This window comes from Rhamphochromis longiceps, linkage group LG13 (genome assembly GCF_057381845.1).
Source record: "Rhamphochromis longiceps isolate RC_006_pf linkage group LG13, R_longiceps_female_GT1.1, whole genome shotgun sequence".
Taxonomy (NCBI): Eukaryota; Metazoa; Chordata; class Actinopteri; order Cichliformes; family Cichlidae; genus Rhamphochromis; species Rhamphochromis longiceps.
In genome coordinates, this window is record NC_140569.1 from 24,426,276 (window position 1) to 24,444,963 (window position 18,688).

The 18,688-nt window shown below is 42.2% G+C and overlaps 1 protein-coding gene across 1 annotated transcript in view; it reads left to right on the top strand.

Annotated features, from left to right (window-relative positions):
• Positions 1-18,688, top strand: part of disc1 (DISC1 scaffold protein) — a 64,719-nt gene that overhangs the window by 26,337 nt on the left and 19,694 nt on the right. The window contains exons 11-12 of the mRNA XM_085428618.1: positions 7,235-7,295; positions 16,513-16,756. Of these exons, the coding sequence (XP_085284744.1) occupies positions 7,235-7,295; positions 16,513-16,756 (305 nt within the window). The remainder of the gene's footprint in view (positions 1-7,234; positions 7,296-16,512; positions 16,757-18,688) is intronic.

Consider the following 18,688-nt stretch of genomic DNA (forward strand, 5'->3'; position numbering starts at 1 on the left):
GAATTCCTGAGGCGTGATTAACCACAAAACATCCAGTCAGTGAGCTCAGGAGTCACTTTCATGCTTCTTAAGAGGAAAAACCTTCGGTGTTAATAAAACTAAGAGCGCTGCTTGCTTAAATGAATCCTTTCCTCCAGCCCTCTATCAGAAACAAAAATGAATAAAACTGGTCGAAGGAACATATCGATATGTTTGTATTATAATTATAAAGCTAGTGTGAGCAGTATTTTTTTTTAATACACAAAACTAACACATTGCTTTTCAAGTTGACATCATATTGTCATTCATTCAGATTATGTTTCTGGCCTTCAGCTAGCACAGCTGCCTGCCCTTAGGTGCTCGGCAGGTTGTGTACACTTTGCCTTCTATGATTTTTGGGGGTTTTTTTGTTGCTGAGAACAGCTGTCTGCTGCATCTGGAAACAAGCCTGATTCGAGCAGCAAGAGTGAACGAAACCTGTACAATAAGACAAAAATCTGAAAAACTGTGAAAAAGCTCAAGAAACAAAAAGTCAGCTTAAGGGATGTTTGTGTAATAATTCTCTTTGGGACATTACATGTACACATTTGTTCCATTGTTAACATACAAACAGTTATTATAGTAGCTTAGAATAAACATTTTAAAGCATGAATATGAATAAGTGCAGCATTACCTGAAACAGCGCTGTTCTTTTTTTCCCCTGCCCACTGAGGCGTGAAAGCGTTTGTTGTGTACTTGAAAGGCGCCTCTCTTTTTCTTTGAATACACTTTTTAAATATCAGTTCAAAATGTGAATCATGAGAGCTCTTTGAAAGACAAGTCGCCTCTTGATGTTGCTCCACACTGTGAGAGGACATCAATGAACAATGACTTTTTCTCCCAAATGAAGCAAAAGTGATCTGCTGTCAGCGGGGGAATCGGCTTCAAACGAGTTACCAGCAAGGATTGGCAGTCGCGAAGAGGCGAGGTGGCGAGGGTGGTGCGAGGGAATTGAGCTTTAATTGTGTAAAGTTAGCCGGTTACCTTCGAGCCAGTGTGCGCAGACATGATGCATCAGCGTTCACACGCTCTCCAACTCGATTAAGATCTTAAGGAACGGGGGCTTGTCTTTTTAAAAAATTTTTAATTCTTTTTTTTAGGGTTCAGTCTTTAGATTGATTTGGCGCGTGGGCATTTGGTAGAGATCTAAATGGATTTTGACGGCACCACCTGCAGTGGTACTCTCTCTAGTCCATCAGTCACAGGGAGATTTCTAAAAAAGGTCACTTCCCTCACTGAGACACGCAGACGGGAGGATGAGGGGAGGGCGGGAGAGGGGGGGGTGGTGAAGTGATGGGGCTAGAGCAGGAAGTGAAGCGGCATCAGACTGAAGCTAATGCTACAACCTCCCATCTACCATATGCTGTTACCCAGATCATAAAGATTTGTGGCTGGAGCTTCACATTTAATGCTATTGTCCTGTCCTGAATGCACCCTTTCCTGTCACTAGGGGGCACCCTTTTATTTTTGTACTCCATTGTTCAGGCTTAGTTGCATGAAGTTTTTAGGGGGTTGTATAGTAATGCATAGACTTGCTATTTTAGTACATCCAGTCTATAATTGTATATCATTATAGGAGAAAGCAGCTCTTTTCATTTCAAAGTGATTATGTTTCATCGACCTCCACTGGATTTTTGTTGTGGAAGCACACCCAAGAACACCTCGGTCTGCTTGACAGCCAGGGATAACACTGATCTCTTCCATGACAAGCATCACCACGTTCACCTCAGCAGCCTAAACGCAGCGTGCGTGTGTGCCTCATCTTGAATAATGTAGCTCTGCAGGCTGGGAAACCAGTGGTACGAAACTGCGGCGGCTAAACAAAGGATTTGGAGTCAGGTGGTAACACGTCACAGAGAAGACGGCAAGTTAATGATTGGTTGCGCGGCGTGCTCAAACGCTCAAGTGGGCGCACACAATATGGCAGCAGGCGCAATTTCAAAATGTGTTGCTGACACCAAGCAAGGGGCTCATTAAACTGTCATCCTATTTGGTAATAAGGGGCTGGCACACACTTGCTGGAAACTGATAGCCCACCAACAGCACATTACCATTTCTTTAGCTGGAGGGGATTAGAAATTACTGTCTAAGTCAAAGCCAAGATGGCCATCCTTTTAGGTTTCCGAGGCATTTCTAGCACGCGCGCTTGTGGTATTAGTGTCATCCCGTACAAAGAAAACAGCATGCCCATTGTCATCGCGTGAGCTCCGAGGCAATGAATAGTCCTGCTGATGCCATGTAAAGATAGAAATTCATCAACAAGCTGAAGCCACACAGCTTCAGCTTGTTGAGTGCTTGCGGTGTGGGGGCTTTTTGGCCTGGGAGCCATTATGTCCCTAATTGCCGTTGGCACGTTTGCTGATGAATACCACAGCCATTATGGCCAGAGGTTTGATTCCCCGCTGAGAGTATAATTTTGTCCCCAAGAGAGATCTCGAGCGACGCTAAATTTACAAATAAATAATTGAAGAGCTGAATAAGATGCGTAAATGACCCCCAGTAGTGAGGACTTTCATATGGGGAAAGCTGCATCAGACTGTGCTCCTCTTCATTTAGCCAAGTAGTGTGGTAATGCCTGTTCACTGCCATTGTTACAATGCCAGCAGTTCTCTTGTTTTCTGCTTCACGCGGCTCAACTGGAACCCATTTAATTACTGTACCAGCTATTGTTTCTCCATACAGCTCCTGTTGCTCGTGCCGTAGTTTAAAGCCAGTCAGTTCGAACCCAACTGTGCGGTGCTAGTCGGATTTAAGTGCACATCAATACAAGTCACTCTGTGTTATTAGACAAATGCAATTTTCTCTTACAGTAAAGGCGAGGACACATATGATTTATTCATAGCTCTGGCTCTTTTAGGGTGCTTCTGTTGAGAACATGATGGAATGTGTGACAGCTCTTCTCTGAAGAGCATCTGAGTGATTGAGAGCGGCACGGTGGTTAAGTGGACTTGGGGGGGGGGGGAAGGATGTTTTTTGGTCTTTGTCTCTGAAGTTTCAGCAATATTGAGTATTTTTTTCTTCCTGTCATTCCATTATGAATTTATCATTGAAAGAATTACTGCAAAAACACAATTGACTGAGGTACCTCTCCAATCAGGCTCCGTCAATCAATCAATCAATCAGGTCTTTTCTTCAATTACATACCGCTGAAACAAATGTTTTATATCCCTACTGTGCCTTCCTTCTCTTCTACGTGCACTGCAAACACGGTAAAGCTCAAAAAATGTTGCAGCTGTTTGGTTTGGGATGTAACGCCAGACTGTCAGTCCACCACACTGGCTCACACTGAAAGCAGCCGACTTTCCATCTTGTGGAATTACTTGGTATTTCTGTAATATTGTATTTTTTAATTTCCCCTAAAATGACTGGAGTTTCTAAGTATATTTATCTCATGAGCCACAAATTTGCAGCTAAACGAAAACACCAGAGTAAGATGATATATTGCTCGCATATACAAGTGGGAGATGATGGGGGGGAAGATGCATTTTAGTGAAAATGTACTAACCCGGAGTTCCAAGAGGAAACCCGGGGAATAATAGGATGCATGTTTAATGGGGCGGAATTGTTGAGCTGGTGAAGCGTTGAGAGTGCTCTGCACTTTTTTGGGAGACTTCCTCATTGCCGAGGAATGTTGCTTCTTGGATTCAGTTGTCAAAAACAAAAAATATATTTGCAGCTTGCTTCAGTAGAAATATAGTTTAGAGCCTCTTCTAAACAGTTTCTATTTACTGACATACAATGACAGTGAGCATTTCTTAAGATTTCAGCTGAGCAGTTTAGCACCCATCACTTAAAAAAGACCAAAACACAACCCAACTACAGTTTTGCACACACCCAATTACTTGTCAAGTGATTCTTTTTGTTGTGCATTCAAGCACAACCCAACAATATGCTCCGCTATGCCAGCTGCAATCTGTGCATGCTACAGCTAGAGCATCATGGGTGATTGAGCATCTGTCCTATATCAGGCTGTCCCTCCGTCAGCTCTGCTGCTGTTAGGTTCAGGTATATATGGTGGGAGTGGCTCCATATGCCTACTGCGTGTTTGTGTTTTACCTGCAGCGCTGTCACACTCAGACAGACCTAGCCAAGCTTAAACACATTCACCACAGTCAGTGCCTTCAGCTCAATTACAGACACACAGTTTTGTCTTCTGCCTTATTATTGCACAGGCTTTTATAACAAGCATGTCACCGGTGCTCTGTTAGCGCAGAGCCGCCTCTAATTTGTTTGACAACAAGAAGGCCTCACAGACGTTTGGGTGCTTCTGTTGTTAAGGCGCTGAAGAAATGACCGCATTATTCACTTAGAGTTGGAGAGCTCTTTGAATGCTCGTGATGCAGGAGGCACTGAAAACACCTTGCCTATATTAACTTTTTTCTGTAAAACCCATAACTGTGATTGAGTTTTGAAATTTTAAGTTCTGTCTATTATTGAATATTCTCTGCTTGACTTTTGGTTTCACCATGTGTCTATTCTTAGCTTTTCTTAGTTTTATTTTCATCATATTTTGTAGCCTAGTTATTGTTAATATTTATGGACATGATTTATAGGTGACTCCTGGAGTTTCAGTTTATTCTTTTTCCTCTCTGGATAAATTTCCATCTCTGTTTGGTGATGTCCTGTTTTACTTTGTTCATCTCTTATTTGTGTGCATTGTATTTAGTTTTATCCTGTTTCATTAGTCTCTGACTAATTTCAGCTGTGTCTTGTCACCCTGGCGTTTCCGATTTTCCTGATTCCCTGTGTCTATTTAAAGCCTCAGTTTGTTTTAGTTCTCTGTTGTGTCATGCTGTTGGGCTGCGGACTTCCTCTTGTGTTTTCTGGTCTGCGTGTCTGTTTGTTTTACCAGGCCTTGGATTATGTGCTCCACCTAAATAAAAAGTCTTTTTTTGCGTTTCCTGAGCTCATTCTGCTCTTTGGGTCCCTTATCAGGACACACTGACAGAAACTTTGTAAACTCTGCTACAGTTGTGACATCCTGCTTCATAGGTTTGTCTGTCACATCAGAGTTTGTAACCATCAGACTCGTCTTTTTCTGTCTTAGAGTGTTAGAGCTATTTAGCTGAAGCAATTTAGCTTCGATTAGTCTAACAAATTCTGATTCATATATAAAGCAAATGACATTGTCGCAGCACCCAGTAACCCATTCTCCACATCCTTCAATGGTGTCTCAGTTCTGCTTGCGTTATGAATGAATGGCCTTTTCGATTTTGGCCGGGGTCCTTGACAGCAATCAGTGAGGTTTAATGCCTGCTGAGATCACTAGTGTGAAGGGAGTCTGAGCTCATGAATTTCCGATGTGGGCTCTGTGAACGCCTTTGTGAAGTTCCTTCAACACCAAATATGCCACGGCACGCATCAGGGAGTAACAGAGCGACTGTCTTCTTTATGGGCTTTTTAGTGCCGATTTTATTCGCATTGCCTGCCCATGACAGCAGCCTCCCGCAGTCTTACAGGAAGTGGTAATATCACCCAGTGCTCTGGTTCCACTCTGCGCAGGAGGAGGCTCTGCGCGCTTGATTTCTCGTCCCATTCTATAAAGAAAAGATTATTTTTATCTGTCACGCCTGAAAAACCGCCGTAGTTTTACCACTGGTTGGCATGGCGACAGGACGGCGCACTCTCCTCTGTGTATAGCATGGCAAGAAATATTAAGTAAACAGTTAATGCACTTGTGTGTCAATCTCCCACCTTCATCTGTTTCTATCCGTCTTGCTGTTGTTCAAGCTGTAGCTCAGTTTGGCAACTCGCTCTCTGCCAGCTAAAGTCAGGCTTAATGCCCTCCATGTATTATTCAGCGGCTATCTGCTTGCAAGCTGCTTAACAGAGCCAGCGTGAATGGAAGTTGATAGGGGAAGCTCTATCAGGTAGGATAAGATCTCACGTGGCAATTAGAGGGTTGGTAAGTGAGCTGTCTGGTCCACATACAGCAGATATGTGATAGCTTCTCCAGCGGCCTCTGATTGCACAGATTTGGCCACTTTGACTGAAACGAGTAACATCCCTTCCTGTGACTCCCACATTCAAGCCCCCATAAATAACCCAACTAGCTCCATCTCAGCTCTTCCTTCAAGTACAGACAGGAGTGTGTGTGTGCGTGTGTGTGTGTGCAAGAGTGTGGAAAGTGTTTGTCACGCTACTGTCGCTGACATTTTCCTTTTCTTCCTGCTGTGCCTGGCCCCGAGAATATGTCACCCCCAAGCTGATGCTGTCTATTAACCACCATCAAGACAATGATGCAAATTGTATTTCAATCCGCAGACTTTGTCTCTGTGTGAGCAGCCTAAGCGGCATCACAAAACATAACAGTTTCCCAATTGTTTTTGGCTTTCCTAGTTCTTCATTAAAGTTTGTATTTTAAGTAGGAGTATGCACTCATGTAAAATATAATCGTACTCCCTTTAAAAAAAATTGTTTTTTACCAAATGTTAGATGAAAATTTTACACCATCTGCTCTATATTCAGTATTTTACTATTTTTCTAGACAATAGCTTCCACTTAGAGTAGCCTCATTATTATTGTCTTGCAGTGTCTGTGATCCTTTGACTCCAAGGTGGGAACCAGTGCTCCCTGGTTCCAATGGATTGTTGAGAATGTATAAATGTATAGGAATAGCTATGTTTTACTGAGGAAGAGTAGGAAGGTTTGGATTGTATGTTATAACTCGGGTCTATCTGTCTATAGATATATATAGATAGCATCTATGTTTCCTATTCCTATTGTGCTCAAGGATTGGAAGCTCCTATGGGCAGGGCATATTCTCATGTTTCATACATGAGCTCATTAACGCAGCTCAGTCCTCCTCTCCATCCTGACTACTGCTCAACCAGCCTCCTCAGGCACAACTCACTGCTGGCAGAAGGGCACAGGAAGCAACATAAGCAATCCATCCAACTTCATGCCCCACAGAAAATCTGGCAAGATATAAAGAACTATGCCATGATAAAATCCCCTTTTATCCTTGGGCCATCTACAGTTTTATCCCCTCTGAGAGTAGAGGCAGTGATCTCTCCTCATTTATGTGTTTGTGTTAAGAGAAAGCCAGCTGCTCCTCTAAAGTGAAGTGTACTGTTGCAGTTTCTCTGCACAATGCCGTCACCAAGTGATGACAACTAACTTTTCTAACATGTATACCATAGCTATTGATGCGTCAATGTTAACAGTATTAGAGGTAACGTGCTGTTGTTCTCTTTATTCTTTTTTTCTCACTCAGAAAGCCGCCTGAAAGAGAACACCAGCAAGTATATTGAACTACTGGAGGACCGATTGCACAGGTAAGGCTTTTCTGTGCTCTCTGCTTCTTTTTAATACAGACGCGAAGACTCTGTGTTCCTCAGACTAATAAACAAGGAGACGTATATAAAGCAGCAGGCTCCAAGGAATTTCCTCTCACTCCTGCTGTCCTCTAACCAGAGCAACGTCTCCTCAGTGCATCACATCACCTACCACATCATGCTCTCACACCTTTTTTTCATACGCCGTTGTCTCCTAGAGCCCCTTCTCACATTGCAGTCTGTCTCTCACCTACACAATTTGTCTTCCTCTTCCCACCTTCTCACATACCTTTTGTACCTTTTTTTAGGCTTTGACATCAACTCATCTCCCACCTTTCCGCTCTTCCTGTGTGTAAACCATTTTAGACAAAACAATATCTTTCTTCTGACTGGTTCATTGTTTCCGTCTGCGAACTCAGAGGTTCTAAATCACAAAGGACAAGTCATGTTACGGGTTGCCACCCATCTCACCTGACTTAAGGAGTGAGCTGAGGAGGTGAGAGTGTGGATCCTGGTGAGCATTTGAGTCCATACAGATGCTTGTGTTTCTTTTATAGTTCAATCACCAGATGGATAGACTCTTTGGCAGACAAACAGCGACTGGCTCTTATTCTACAGGTTGTTGGAGCAATTTTTGTTTTACAGATGGATAAATATAGCCGGTAATGATTTTGTGCACCACATATGAGCTGTTCTTTCCACTCAGTCTATTCTAGTTGTGTTCAGAAGAGAAAAGGTTAGGTGGTATGGGTTTACTTTGAGCTTGCAAAAGCCTTTATTATCACAGACCCTGTTTGTCTACTTGACCTTTGTCTCTGTTTGTGGTGTGTGTAGGGGGGCACAGCTTTGTGTGTTGCATCCTTGGAGAGGCAGGGTCACCTCTTTGGATGAGAGCCAGGACTCAGTGACATACTGCAGGGCTCTTGCTTGTTGAAGGATGCACAGACTGGGGGTCTGAATGGTCAAGGAGCAACATGGTTGCGATCTCAGCGCCCAGCAGGGAATCGTGCCTCAGGACCATCGCTGTCAATAGGGCAGATGGCTGCTTTGTGTTTTGTTTGTATGATGGCAACACTTCTGAGTTTCTAGCAGAGGCATTTGTCAGAGTATTTTAGAGAATGGGATGAATCGCTGCCTAAATATAAAGGACAAAAGAAGGCAAAACGTTTGTTGAGGGCTAGGCACATAGATAGATAGACACACGCACACAACAGATGACAAGCAGCCTACGTAGGATACTATCAAACACAGAAACTGCATAATGAAAGTGTGACACGTTAAAAATATCATCTAAAAACAAGAATAAAATTTAAGACTGAGTATAAAAATGCCAGATGTTACAATACAACTCAGTGGTATCACCAGTGGAGACCTTCTGTCTGTCACCGACAGGCCTTCTGTAAGGAAAGTCTCCGAGCTTAACCTGAGATAACCCTGATGAAACTGACAAGGTTATATATTAAAGTTCTTCAGTGGGCTACAGAAAATGTTATAACAATATAAAACCTTTTCCACAGGCTGAGTGCTGCTCCTCACAGCAACTAAAATTTTCTTCACACGTGTGCCCCATTATACAGCTATAAAAACATCTATAAAATGTTTAAGTCTAAAATCTCCTTTTAATTTTCTTTTACGCAAACCATCTGAGATTACAAATCCTGAAAGCTTAGTACTGCTCCCCGAGGAAACCATCATTAACTACTATTACCAGTAAAACTGGTTTGCAGTGGAGCTGCTATATACTGTGTTCCTGTTTGAACACAGTATATAGTTCCTTTGCTACGAGGGCAGATGATTACATACTGTAAATCATAAGTATTTCCCCCACAGACTCTGCAAAGGGAGGATGTAGACACTATGACCTCAGACACTGATCAGTGAATTGCTTCGAAGCCTCATGTTTGGTGTTATTTTTCATAAGCGAGGGGTGAATCCGACTGAGACACAGAGGATGCTGCTCGGTTGTATGAAAGTGAATTGTACATCACAAGAAGTACAAGTTGCCCTACTTGGACTTTCCCCCAAAGACTTCTTTACTATTGAAGAGTCACCCCCTTCCTGCCATTAGAAAGAGTGCAGATCTGAGACACTTGTGCATGCATCCTTACATCCCTCTTCCTAACTACTTATTTAACTCCATGACTTCCACACTGGCTTCAATTTTCAGAGCCGGGTCAATGATATAGTCACATCACTCTGAAAAAAGAGAATTTCCATTCAAGGACACCTTCTTGGGTGACTGTAAACTAATTTTCTCGGCCATCACATTCTATATTAAATGATTGGCTCTTCAGCCTTAGATCGGCCTCCATGACCAGAGGCGGTCTAGATAAATTCACAAATATAGCTCTGATTTATGGCGTACACCAGTCCCTTCCACCAGCTCCCGCTTGGCACAGTGACACATATTTGCCTTGATTGAATGTGCCGTTTTCCCCACATGTGCATACACCACTAACCCACGCACGCACACACACACACACACAGATGCACACATGCACTCATCATCCACTGTAAATGTTATCAGTCAGCTCTAATGTACATTACCATTGATAGAGTACCGTGGTGATGAGAAGTGAGGAGAGGAGGAGGGGAGAAGGGTGGAGAGAGGCAGATTAGTGTGCTGAGATGTCTGGTCTCCGTGGAGACGGATGGTGTTGAAAAAACCAATTATCTTTTCCTTGCTAAAGACTAGAACAGGATGTTAGAACAGCGCAGATGCTGTAAGTGTGTCATCAGAATAAAAAACATTTTATTCAGATTAGCAGCACCACACAGTTGTTTAATACATTTATGCAGATGTTTCATTAGGAAATGCTTCTCGTTTTTGTCCCTCATTTATATATTCATTCTCCTGTAGAGATTTGAGCGGCATATATCATACGCGACGGATACTGGCACAGAAGCCATTAAATGCTGAGATGTATAGTTAAATTGAAGATGCTCTATGAAAATCTAAATGAGAAAAAACTGGGATAAAATGTGCTCCTCTCTTACTTTTAATATACAAATTCTTGAATCCACATTTTTTTTAAAAGTGTTTGGAACACTTAAGCTGGATTTGCCCATCTGGCTCCTGTAAAAACCTCCTCTAGTCATCCACCAAACAAACCCCTCCCAGTCCTCCATCTATCACACCTCCATCGCTATATTATTAACACCTCTCCACAGCTGGTGTTATTTGTGAGGCTAATGTTAAGGCGAAACATTATCACATCTCCTTTCCTTTCTATTGTGTGAAGTCTTATTTTATAGCTTTTAGGTTTCCTCAAAAAACAAAAATGCATCAATGATTATATTTCCTTTCTCTCACTTTTTCTAAAACAACCAAAAAAGGTGTTCATTTTACCCAGAATATGATTTTTATGTAACAATGAACTATGACTCAAAATCTGAGAAAATATTTCATGCTCTGAACCCGATAACCATAGACTGTATATAAAAGATGGTCTCCGCCACTCCGACTCACGTGTTTTGGACTCCCTTTTTTAAAAGTCAAATTTATCATTTTGACTTAAGTCATGTTAATATTTTCAGAAGGAGAAGTGACTGTATTTTTACAAGAGGGTGAAGTTATAACTTACCAGCTAAAGCACCTAACTTAGTTAGCGTGCTGAATTCATAGACCACATGGGTGCATCGCCTAGACACTGCAAAGGGTTGTAGCCTCTACAGTTAATAAAGCACAACAAACCGTGTTAATTGTCAATATTAGATTTTTAAGTCGGATGAGGATATTTGGCAATTTAAAAATATACTGTATAGTATACAGGCTTATATATCCTTCAAACACTTGACAGATAAATAGATTTCTTCAACATTTGTTAGTTGTTATATGTAGTCATTTATGATTTCTTACTAAGATTATATGACACTGCAGTTTAAAAATAATCCTGTTTTATTGTCACAGCAGGTTGTGTAGTGTACACTGGGGCCCGTTCTTCGTACGTCGCTTACTACATCCAAGATCAAATGACACATCCAAGATCAAATCATCGCGCTAACCGTGAGCTCGCTAATCCGGTTCCCCGAACACACCTGCTGTTGACGATTAGTACAGCTGGACGCAGTAATGTGACATCACTGGGTGTCATAAAAGGGGCTACGCATCGATAGTAGAAACATTGATCGGCAACCCTCTGATTGGTCGGCGAAAATGTCGAAGGAGCGCGCTCGGCTCGGTATTTTTCGGCAGCAGAGCAAGAACTCCTGAGTGAGGGATTTCAGGAGTTTCAGAGTTTAATCAGAACGCAAGGGAACACTGCAAAGGCTGCAAAAGCAAGGAGAGAGGGCTGGCAGAAAGTTGCTGACAAATTAAACTCGTAAGTAATTTAATAATAATAATAATAATAATATATTGGATTTATATAGCGCTTTTCAAGGCACCCAAAGCGCTTTACAATGCCACTATTCATTCACTCTCACATTCACACACTGGTGGAGGCAGCTACGGTTGTAGCCACAGCTGCCCTGGGGCAGACTGACAGAAGCGAGGCTGCCATATTGCGCCATCGGCCCCTCTGGCCAACACCAGTAGGCGGTAGGGTAGATTTATTATATTACACTATATTATCCAATATTATATTACATTATATTATATTGTTATATTATATCCTCTTTCACATTAGAGCCACAACAGGACCCACTAGAACATGGGAACAAGTAAAAGTGAAATATAAGAATATTCTACAGAATGGTAATATTTATCACTTATATTGCTTTTCGTCTCTTGGAAAGAGACCCTGGAATACTCTGTTTGTTTATAACAGCAACCAAGAAAAGGGCAGAGCAAAAAAAGACAGGTGGTGGTCCTGCACCCCCTCGTCAACAAGTTGGTTAAGTAAATAATATCCTCACGGGAAAATCGATATCTCTCAATGAGCACACTGTCGCGCTGAGCTAAAGGATCCTGTCTGTCCCGCAATATACGCTGAATTCTGAGGACTCTCCTTATCAATCTTGCACCTTCCGCAATGGGCTGCTCGCGTAAACGGACAGGACATGGCTGCGACAGGCTTCCCAAATCCACCTTGGCTTTTATAGCCGTGGTCTCTCATCTTGATTACACGAAGTAATTTACAATTACTACTCTGAAATATGAATTACATCTGTAATAATCACATACATGTAATAGAATGTTAATAGTACATTTCCCTTTTTTAGGAAATGACCTGTATGTATCTGTGTGACATCAATAAAAGGATCAAGTGCTGCATTATCTTCAGTTACATTGATGTTATTTATTTATCGCTGTTGCTTTCGTATAAATGAAGCGGACATACCTGCGTGGCCGCGATCTAATCCTGTTTACATAAAGTAAACCTGCTCCCGAGCAGGTTTACGCTTACGGCTCTGTTGCTATGACAGCAAGTCCCGGATGAGCTTCGGGGAACCGACTGATCCAGGATCACGCGAAATCGTCAACAATCAAATCCAGCTAACTTACTTAGCGAGGTACGAAGAACGGGCCCCTGGACTCCGATTAGCTGGCTCTTGTGTTTGTGCCGTTCCAAACATTTGTGTTGGGTGAATCATACAACGCCCTCTGGTGGACAAACTATGTAATGTCAACACTCATAACATAATTCAAATGCGTTCCTCCGGTCTCTTCTTTACTTGTTAAATTTTCATTTACCGTCCATTATAAATTTGCTGATACTGACAGACTGGCCAATTACTAATGTCAGTTAGTAGTGCACTAAAAATGACCTACTCCTCAAATAACACTCATAAAGAATATGGTGAAGGAGGTGTTGTTTTTTATGTTATGTTTCTGTACTTAATTCTTTATTTTCTTCAGGTCTGTTTATGCTTTTCCAGTTTGTATGCTAGCTGTTGGCTTTCTTAGCCAGGAAACTTTTGTAAAAGAGATTTTTAAATCTCTTAAAGTCCAACTTTACTGGTTAAATGAAAGATAAATAAAAAACAAAACAAAAAAAGGATAAAAAAAATGGTCAAAAGGTCCAGTTCAGTGACTTGCATTGGCTGAGGTAGCACCTAGTAGACAGCTACCAGTTACAGCTCACTGCTTTGGTAGTCAAAGCATGTAATATAATTCATAACATAACGTTAAATAATATTAAAACTTAGAGTTAAATTCACAAAACCTATAGGGACAAAACAAAATAAAACGTGTTTTTTTTCCTGGCTGTAAATAAGGTTATTTCTGCTGTGAAGTTGGACATTTTAACACGGGAGTCAAGGGGATTGACTTGCTTTTGGAGCCAGCATCGAGTGGCCATTTCAGGATATGCAGCTTTTGGCACTTGGTTGTTGGCTTCACTTTTCAGCCCTGGGAAGTTTTTGAATGATGGTCAGACTGGATGTGAACCCATAATGTGCCTCTTCTCTCTTGAGACGTCTAACTGAACCCGCTGGTACCTGCAGGACCCGGTCACTGCCCCGTCGTTTAAAAGTTCCAGCAGATTTATAACCCTTCCTCAGCAGCAGTCTGGATTGAATGCCTTGAGGGGAAACAGGAGTCCTGCCAGTCAGTAGTCCCACAGGGAAGCGAAGATACTATAGAAAGAGAGTGTGCCTGTCTGTTTCTCCTCCTTATTACTGGGCCATCAGCAGCACAGCACGCCCACACCCTGCCGCTGTCAGATGGCAGTCGGAGCGGCTGCCACCAATTAACCCCGTGGGCGACGAGTTCATACCAGCGGGCACCAGGACGCCACCATCACAGGGATGCTTAGGCGCTAACATGTTGTCTGAATTTTCAGCAGACAGAGCCCTAATGCCAGCGCCAGTTGTTTGTAATGAATTGTGGTTGACACTGAAGAGAAGCCGCTTTGATCGATGTGGCCAGCTTTGACATTTTTAGAAGAATTTATGATTTTTATCCCCACAGAGAGTGATTTATGGGCATGTAAGTTAACACATGTGTGCTCACCCATATCTGTGTGTTGCATGTGTTCCTCTCCACTTCGGAAGAGACAAAAAACAATGGCACGGCTCATTGGGTGCATCCCCACCGTAGCAGAATTCAGAGGCAGCGAATTGGTGATGGGGGTGGAGGTGGGGGACTGGGCTGAGCAATTTTTCTATTGTCTGTCTGCCAAATGAAGGTTAGAGAACGACTGAGAGGCGTGCGTTGGCAGGGTACAGAGGTTGGCAGCCCTTTCAGGCAGGAGATGGGCTGGAAAACAAGTGGCATTCAATTTTGGGGATTTTTTTTGGGCGGGTGATTCAACCCTGAGAGAGAGAAGAATGAACAGAGGGAGAGATTAAACAATGTCATCTGGGTGCATTTTGCCTTTGAGTTTGTTTATATATCACGGAGAATGAGCCACTGTGCACTTTTCAGGTGAAAATACTATTTTATAAGGGTTTGCATGTGAGTTCAGCAAATGACATTGCTGTATTTTCTACCATTGTGAGTCAATCATTTTCAGTTTATGTCTGTGACAGAGTATTTCCTCCTAGGTTGGAATTTGGCATGTGAAGACAGACAGAGGACATTTCTTCCTTTAAGAGATTTGATAAGTCTCCTATAAAGCCATCATCGTCTTCCCTGCATCCTGTCAGCTTTAGTTTGATTTTTCTACATGACATGGATTCACAAAAACAAAGTTGGTGTTAGTTAGTGTGGAAACTGTTGCCTTTTGTGTTTGGTCTAAAAGCCCTAAAATCTATTAAAGGCTCAGAGATCACGGTCATTTGTGAATGTTTAGTTATCTAAAGGTTGCTGAAAGGAGAAGGTCAATAAACAAGAAGATTTTAAAGGTCAGAAGGCCTCAATTGTGACTCAGTGAAGGAGCATTTTATTTAAAGGAAATGGAAAATGGTTTCTGAAAATAAAAAGATCAATGCTTCAATCCTCACAGAGGCAGCGTCTCTCAATCAAGGAATCTCTGTATGTGTGTCTGGTTTTCTTGATAAAAAGTGTATTTGATTGTTTTGATGTAGTGTATGAGGTAATCTGGATGAAGTGTGGTGTCATTTTGGGCATTTTCCCCAAGTTTATATATATATAGAAACCTCTGCTTGTCGTGACATTTACCTTTGCTTGTTTTGTGTGATCAGCTTAACCTAAATAATGGAACAATGAGATAAAAGTCAGTAACGGTGTAACTCATTTTTAAGTATATACGATCCATTTTTACCTGCTTTAATTAGTTTCTGCTGGGATCTGAGATCCTGCAAAGGTCAGGGAAAAAGGAGTGAAGAAGGCTGACTGATCATAACTCAATAGGTAGATAAAACAATCTCCTTGCCCTCCCAGTGAACTCGTACTCAGTGACCCCAGGAGAAACGAACGCATCCACACCCTCTTTTGAGTAAAGGGCATCCTTTCAGGAGGAATATCGCTCTTGTTACATTTTGTGAATGGAATTTTATTCTTTGAATGATTCACTTCTCATCTGTCACTCAGAGGTTTATGTGCTTTATTTGAAGAGATGCTGCTGTACCTGTATAATAGGAATGTCAAACTTGCTGGACAATGTGGGCCAAATACAGCCCAGTATGACCTTAAGTGCGCCAGACCAGTGACATGCCCCCTTTCTGTCAGTGTAAAGAAGTTTAACTGCACACTTAATCCCTGAGATATGTTAGTATTAGAAAAAAGCAGTGCAATTTCAAAAGTACATATCAGTATTGCTGCATAACAAAGAGATGCTGCTCTTTTAAATGAAAGAAATCTGTTTTCTTTTTACTTTTTGGGGCATAAATTGTAAGAAATAAATGTGTAAAATTGTAAAAACAAGAAGTTTCTGTAGTGCTGAAAAAAAGGTCCTTATCAGTAGAAAAAGCCATAAAACCTTTAAAAAAGTTAAAGCGACAAGTCCAAAATTTATGAGTGTTTGCAGGGTGATTTTAGCCCCTGGGCCTTATGTTTGACACATGCCTCTGCGGTGATGCGAGTGATGTGCATCAATGTATTATTTTAACATTCTTTTATAGCACACTACATTTTATTTAATAGCTTAACATATAAGATTGTATTTATGTATTTGATTACATGCTACAGTTCAACTATTTGCTATATGTTGTAGTACATTTTTAAAATTTCACATCACTGAATAACATAAAAGAACATACCTGATGTTAGTTTTCCTTCAGCATGCAGACAGCTCCAGATAGCTCTGCTGCTAAAGCCTGTTCTGACCACTTGGACTTTTATGATTTAAATACTGATCTCAAACTTGCACTGAGAGCAAACATCAAGTTCTCTATCAGAATGCATAACATACTTGTCTCCTTCCCTTGCTAGTTATGGGTCTCCCAGCTTGGAGCGAATCTGGGAAGCCGACCTGGAAGCATGTCACCTTTTCCTGCGAGGTCTCCAGTTGCGGACTCCCAGCTGCAGTGGAGCAGACATCGAAGACTTCCCCACTGCAACAGTTTATCCTCCATCCCAGCCAGGCACCAAAGAGGAAGAGGACTGTGCCATGCTGACTGCTTTAGGAGGGCGATGGTGTCCTGAGGCCAACTTACAGAACTCAGAGTTCACTAAGGTAACAGTAAATTGTCTTGTGAAGAGCACACTATGTATAATTCATCTAAACACCTCCGTATAAATGCTGGAATGCTTGACAAAGGCTGGGATTTAGTCTCTTGAATACGAAGGCTTCCCAAGTGACACTTTCAAGCACTGAGGTCTTACATATTTTCTGCACATAACCCATATTTGCCACTGAAAGGTCAAATGAGAACCGTCTGCTTTCAGAAATACTTGCTGTTCTTTACTGTGCTGTGAAATGTAACCTCAAAAAAAAAAAAATCTTCCTGCTCTGTCAGCCTTAGCGCTTGGCTGGAGAGGACAGCTTCAGTTTGTGCATGGAGCCATTGTGAGAGTCTGAGATTCTGCCGACTGCAGTGAGATGAGCAGCAGTCAGTTAGCGCGTTTGCTCGAAGGTATTTCTAAACGAGGAAAATGTGGGCGTGAGGGGGGCAACCGTTTGGAAATACTTTGACTTCCTGATTAAATGCTTTAGTGGGCATGCATGCGTATGTATGTGCGCGTGCACATGTGTGAGTGTGAATTCTCTGTGGCGGTCTATCCCACAGTGAGCTGAGGTCCACTGCCTCAGGGCCGAGTCCGACTCATTCTCTCCTCTTCTCACACTTTCCTCCACCCACGGAGTCTGACTAGTGTGAGATAGGAACAAAGCCAACAGATCCAGCACTATGTATGTATGTATGTATGTATGTATGTATGTATGTGGGGTGCAACGATATTCGTATCGATATTGAACCGTTCGATACAGTGCTTTCGGTTCCGTACGCATATGTATGAACAATACAACATTTGTAATTTATTTTATCAACTTTCCTTCTGACGATGCTGTCTGTGTTGAGCGCTCAGTGAATCTGCGTTCGACTACTCCGCCTAGGCTGCACTGTCGAGCGCAGATCCACTGAGCGCTCAACACAGACAGCATAGTCAGGAGGAAGAGCGCAGGGCAAGCTAGCGAGACAGAAGTTAAGCTCTCCTTGCAAGATGGACCTCCCCCACCCTCATTCAGATCTGGCGTTTGGAATTATTTTGGTTTTCATGTGACGTATGACCCTGAAGGTAAGCGAGTCATGGACTAAAGTAAAACAGTATGTTGGATGTGCCATGCAATGCTTAATTACATTGGTGTGAACTAGTGTGTTAGCGCAGTTAGCTCGTTAACGTGTTAGCTGTCTAGCCCCATGCACGGGGCGATCGGCGGTAGCTCGTTAACGGAGATTTGCCGTGTTGTGGCGTTAAGGTCATTTCAACGAGATTAACCTGAAAGCACTAGTGGGAACACGACGAATATGACTGCACATTTACGCCGACATCATCCTAGTGCAAAGACAAATACAACAAGCATGCTACTAACTTTAGCCGAGTCATTTAGACAGCTGTTAGCACGTGATTCTCCTTATGCTGCTGAGAATATAGCCCAGAAGAAGCGGATAGTATAGCTTTTATTTTGGAAAGAGACATTTCTCTGTAATAAACTCTCTTTTCCAAAGATGAGTGATTCCTCAATCAGATACAGGGCTTGCAAACTCGCTAGCCCGACGTCCCGGAGCTAGCGATCTTTCCAGTCGGGCTACAAAAATCTCTCTGCCCTGCCCGTCGGGCTATTGTAGGAAAAATATATGTCAATGCTTTTGCATTCTTTCAGAAATGTAGCTGGGTAATTATGTCATTGGCATCGGTGAGCCACTGTCAATATGTGACATATTGAAATCGCGTTTGAATTTGCGCTTGTTTTTTTGCTTTCACTTTGCAATGACAGCACTGATCTGTGAGTGATGATAATTTGTGCACCAATTCCTCTGACATCGTCTTATTAATCGTTAGCTTACTATGCAAACATGACAAGTGAAATCTCCCGCAGCAAGCTTAAACATGTGAGAGGTTGATCGCGCAGAGAATCGCTGAGCTTATGTGAGTCCGTGTGTAAAAG